The following is a 4,893-nucleotide window of genomic DNA, read 5'->3' on the forward strand; positions in this document are numbered from 1 at the left end:
ATCCCCAATTTGCTCCTGACGGCATGGACAACCGTGTGTGAGTGTGTGTGAATGTTAATAAATCCTGAAGCTAGCTTTGTATGCCAGCCTCTGTATAAATGTGTGTATATGGGTGACTGCAGACTCACGTTGTAAAGCACTTTGAAAATTCACAAATACTGGGAAAGTAGTATATAAATGCTTTCCATTTCCCATCAATTTACTAATGATTTAGAAAATGACTGAAATGAAGGCAATGTTGCCTTGTGAATCTTTTGATTACCAAATCTGCAACTTGTAGCAATATTTTGAAAGTTGTCGTAGGCCTTCAGCAGCATCCAGAACTACCAACTAAATGTAGATCTTTGTTTTGCAGATTACAATATCGCAGCACTGCTGCACATTGAGGTTGTCTTTGTGTTCAGTATATTACTTTTGTCATTTGAAATGTGCCTTAGAGTTTGTTCTGCCTTCTAACCTTAAGTTCCATTTTCCCTGTTCTTTATTATAGAACAAACTGGCAAAGGCTCTGTATGACAACACTGCAGAGTGTGCAGATGAGCTGGCTTTCAGAAAAGGGGACATTGTCATGGTGCTGGATCAAAGCGTGGCTGGGACCAGCGGATGGTGGATGTGTTCTCTTTATGGACGCCATGGGCTGGCCCCTGCAAATAGACTGCAGCTTTTACCACAAACTGGAACCATTGCAAGCTCATTAAGCCATGACACAGAAACATTCAGATTTACTGATGCTGAAACGGATGACAGTGTGCAAAATATCTACCAGATCCCATGTGTACCTCGACCATGCAGCAGCCCAGCGTATGAACGCATGGATAAGATCTACAAGGTCCCGTCCACTCATCTATCAGCTTCAAAAATTCCAGTGCAGCAGGCACTAAGGCACAGCAAAGAAGGACCTGAGGAAAACCAGGTAACAAACATTGAATTTATGTAGAAAAAAGCTAAATCCTAAATGTAGACCTTAGTCTCTCTATTTATCTGGGGTCAAGACTTTTCCTTGGAAGAGTTCACCCTCTTGATTAGAGAGGTAGAATGTTGCAGAAATGCAAAGCTGTGAAACCCCTGCTGGCAAAAGAGCTTACAGATGGGGACCAGGGGCCTCTCCATGGGACAGGCATGTAGCACCAGGCTCTTTATGGGCCTGTAAAAGACCAACAGACACAGACTTCAGACACTTTTAACTTCAAACAGCAGCTCATGCCGCTAGGGACCCAAAAAGACAGAAGTGTCTGTCTGGCAGAAGGTGGAGAGAAATAAACTCACATGTTCACCATTTCCTCTCCCGCTCCAGGGGATTCCTGTTCCTTTCTGCAGTAGCCACCAAAGATTAAACAAGCAGCAAGGTTTCTATTATAGAGCTGCGTTAATTGGCAAAGTGTAACATAATTGGGGTTCTCCCGCACTCTCTATGGGCAAACACTGTCCACATAAATGTGTTGATCGAGAGGTCAATGATGTAATGTAGCTTTGATCAAAGCAGCGCAAGTCTTAACAGTCAACCCTGAAGAGAGCCTGTCTTTCTGTCTGCAGCCTTCATTCTCAAGCAAGCTGTCCAGTTCTACAGGAGAGGTTTACGATGTCCCGAGCCAAGCAAGACGAGCTTCTCTTTTCAACGTGAGCTCCTGCATTTAACACAACTAAATGCATCGCATAGGGACTTTTTGTAAATATTATGCCACTGTTATTGATATGTTCTTTTTGCAGGCATCAACCACTCCCAAACATACGCCACGGAAACCCTCCCTGACTCCAATTTCAGAGCTGGAGAAAAGATTTGATTCTCCGGAGAGTTTAAGTTGTTGCAATCCGGTAGACTCTTATGTGAGTTAAAGACATTTACAAGGATTATTGAACAAGGACCCTAAAATGTGCTAAATTAAAAAAGTCATTTAAAGACTTTTTTTGTCTGCATAACTGTAATAATGACAACTTTTTTCTTGTGAACAGGTGTATGCAGTTCCACCATCCTTGCCTCAGGATCCAAACTATGATATCCCTGTTCCTTCCACCACAGAAGCCCAACACATAATGATGGGTGGATACAGCACCCTTCCCATCCCCTGCAAGCCTGAGTGGATTTATGATGTGCCAGTGGGTCCTGAGAAACTTAGTCCACCCCAAATCTCCAATGATACCATGCCCTCCAAAGCCATTTGTAGACTATGTGACACTCTTTCAGCACATGCTTGGCCCATTCAAGGAGGCATTGCAACCTCCTTGCTTTATGATATACCAAAACACAATTCACTTGACATCGTGAGGCCACCCAAAGTGTTGCCAAGGGCCCCAATTTATGACAAGCCCCCAACTCAGAGGATTGTGGAGGACATTGTTTATGCAGTTCCACCCCAGGAGGAACCTTTAACTCGAGTTCTCAACCAACCGTCCAGTGATCATATCCCATTAGAGTGCAGGGGCGACTCAAGTAATGCTCATGAATTCACAAAGGTGCGTCTGCAGCGAATGAGGAACTTTTTGGCCTGCACATCTTTCCATTACCCTCCCGGAAGTGGGGAGTCACCAGTGCAAGAGGACAATGATCAAGGTAAAACCCTGCGACTCTCCGCAACAGACAGTCAAAGAATCAGCAGGGCCTCCAGCTCCTCCGCTAGCTCCTGTGACTCTCTGACTCTGAATTCCCCCTCTCCCGAGCCTCTGCGAGAAGTGACGCTCAGCCAGGATCAAGCCTGTCGCAAAATTCTGGACCTGCAAATTTCAATTTGCGAGGCTGTCCCCCGTCTTATGGAGTTTGTCAGCAGTCACTGGAGGAGCAAAGAACACCTGGAGAAACACCTGAAGGAAATCAAAGAAGCATCAGAGGGGATTGCATGTTCTCTTATGTGCTTCCTAAACTTTGCTTTGGATGTTAAAGGCAATGCACGCCTTTTGACCGATGCCAACCTTCAGACAAGGCTCTATAAACAGCTGTCAATTGTGGAAGACTCAGGCATGATCCTTCAACAAACAGTTAGTGCACTAAATATGACTGGCTGGCCCCTGAATACACTTTGTCAGGACTCTGGGCAGGTCCAGATACCTGATCAACTGGAGCGCTTCGTTATGGTGGCCCGCACGGTTCCAGAGGACATCAAGCGTCTGGTATCCATCATCAATGCCAACGGCAAGCTTCTGTTCAGAGCCTCGCAGAAAGCTCCAGAGCCTCTCAACCCCTTAGGTCAGCTGGATATAAAGAAGAGTCCTGATGTGAGTGAACCAGGAGGGGCCTTGGTGGAGGATGACAATGACTACGTAGAGCTACAGGTAAAAACTTTTTTATCTTCTTAGTCCTCCTAAATTATAAAGTTGAGTTACTATGGTAACTGATGACGAACTTGTATCCAAAGCAAACTCAAAGCATACAGTAACTTTCATGATCGACCACTTTTGACTCAGACAAAAATTGACTTTGAAAAGCAGCAGATGGAAGTGCAGAAAGAACAAAGAGATAAAGTCACATCAGACAAAGTCTATAACAATATACAGGTCAGTATCTTCTTTTTAAACAAGGGGTTTGTTTCTTTAAATTAAATGAGTTAAATGAGCATGACCAAATTGAGAAAAATCTTTGCATCTTAGAAAATGTATTTTTTATACATTATCTATAAATGTCTCCATCCAGGTATCAAAACCGTTCTTGTACTCAGATAAAGACAATGTGTGTCAATCTTTGCCTTATTTGTTCCACTGCTTAGGCTCTTAACAAGTGTCACTCCTCTGAGTCCTGCAGCGGCACAGAAGAACATCGACCAGCCTCTGTGTCAGAGCACTGCCGGCTTTATTTTGGTGCTCTCCAGAAGGCCATCGGGGGATTTGTGGGCAGCCTCCGGGATGGTCAGCCACCAGAGAAATTCATCTCGCAGAGTAAGCTGGTGATCATGGTGGGCCAGAGGCTGGTGGACACCTTGTGCAGAGAGGCCCAACGTGGAGGGTCCCCCCAGAGCCTCCTGTGTAAGAGTAACCACCTGTGTGCTCTTCTGAAGCAGCTGGCTGTGGCCACTAAGAAGGCAGCACTGCACTTCCCTGATAAGCAAGCTCTGCATGAGGCTCAAGAGTTTGCTAAAGAACTTGCCCAAAGAGCACAGCACTTTCGAAAATCGCTTGACCTCTGAACATATCAAGCAAGTGGATTTGTTTGTACAGCAAAAAACATATATTCATCATCTGTTTTAGTTTTCATTCATGCCATATTCAACGACATTGATGCTACTTATTGATACTAGCCAAAGGGTCATCACTTGAGCTAAAATTCTCCACAATTATGAATGCAGGTACTGGTTACTATAGTGGAGGAAATAATTATTCGATCAATTGCCGATTTTGTAAGTTTACCCACTTACAAAGAAATGAACAGTCTATCATTTTAATGGTAGGTTTATTTCACTAATGAGAGACAGAATATCAAAAATAATATCCAGAAATGTACATCACATAAGAGATATAAATTAATTTGCATTTAATTGTGTGAAATAAGTATTTAAACCCCCAACCGGTCTGTGTGAGAATAACGTAAGTCCTCTTCCTTTAGGAAAGTACTCCTAATATCTACTTGTTACCTGTATAAAAGACACCTGTCCACAGAATCAATCAATCAATCAGATTCCAACCTCTCCACCATGGACAAGACTAAAGAGCTGTCTAAGGACCTCAGGGACAAGACTGTAGACCTGCACAAGGCTGGGATTGGCTACAAGACCATCAGAGAGCAGCTTGATGAGAAGGAGACAACTGTTAGTGCCATTATTCAGAAATAGAAGAAACACAAAATGAGCATCAGTCGCCCTCATACTGGGGCTCCTTTGGGGTGTTTCTCTGCTAAGGGGACAGGACGACTTCCCTGCATCGAGGAGAGGGTGGACGGGGCTATGTACAGGGAAGTCTTGGCCGATAGCC

The 4,893-nt window shown here is 44.1% G+C and overlaps 1 protein-coding gene across 3 annotated transcripts; it reads left to right on the top strand.

The window, feature by feature from the left end:
* Positions 1-450: 450 nt before the first annotated feature.
* On the top strand, positions 451-4,887 carry cass4 (Cas scaffold protein family member 4). 3 transcript variants are annotated; one of them, XM_010770019.1, is made up of 6 exons: positions 451-913; positions 1,534-1,617; positions 1,708-1,824; positions 1,951-3,264; positions 3,397-3,486; positions 3,696-4,887. In XM_010770019.1, the coding sequence occupies exons 1-6, from the start codon at positions 569-571 to the stop codon at positions 4,110-4,112; spliced, it is 2,367 nt and encodes a 788-aa protein (XP_010768321.1). In that variant the 5' UTR covers positions 451-568; the 3' UTR covers positions 4,113-4,887. The 3 variants fall into 3 exon arrangements, with proteins under 3 accessions (XP_010768321.1, XP_010768322.1, XP_010768323.1); XM_010770020.1 differs by having other exon boundaries at positions 3,421-3,486; XM_010770021.1 differs by lacking the exon at positions 3,397-3,486.
* The last annotated feature ends 6 nt before the right edge of the window (positions 4,888-4,893 follow it).

Source organism: Notothenia coriiceps, unplaced genomic scaffold (assembly GCF_000735185.1).
Source record: "Notothenia coriiceps isolate Sejong01 unplaced genomic scaffold, NC01 NC01_scaffold00008197, whole genome shotgun sequence".
Taxonomy (NCBI): Eukaryota; Metazoa; Chordata; class Actinopteri; order Perciformes; family Nototheniidae; genus Notothenia; species Notothenia coriiceps.

Excerpts from the sequence above, each read along its gene's own strand:
- cass4 (XM_010770019.1), top strand. The coding sequence starts at position 569 with ATGGTGCTGGATCAAAGCGTGGCTGGGACCAGCGGATGGTGGATGTGT. Across the intron at positions 1,825-1,950 it reads GCAATCCGGTAGACTCTTAT|GTGTATGCAGTTCCACCATC; the intron begins GTGAGTTAAAGA and ends TCTTGTGAACAG. Across the intron at positions 3,265-3,396 it reads ATGACTACGTAGAGCTACAG|ACAAAAATTGACTTTGAAAA; the intron begins GTAAAAACTTTT and ends CTTTTGACTCAG.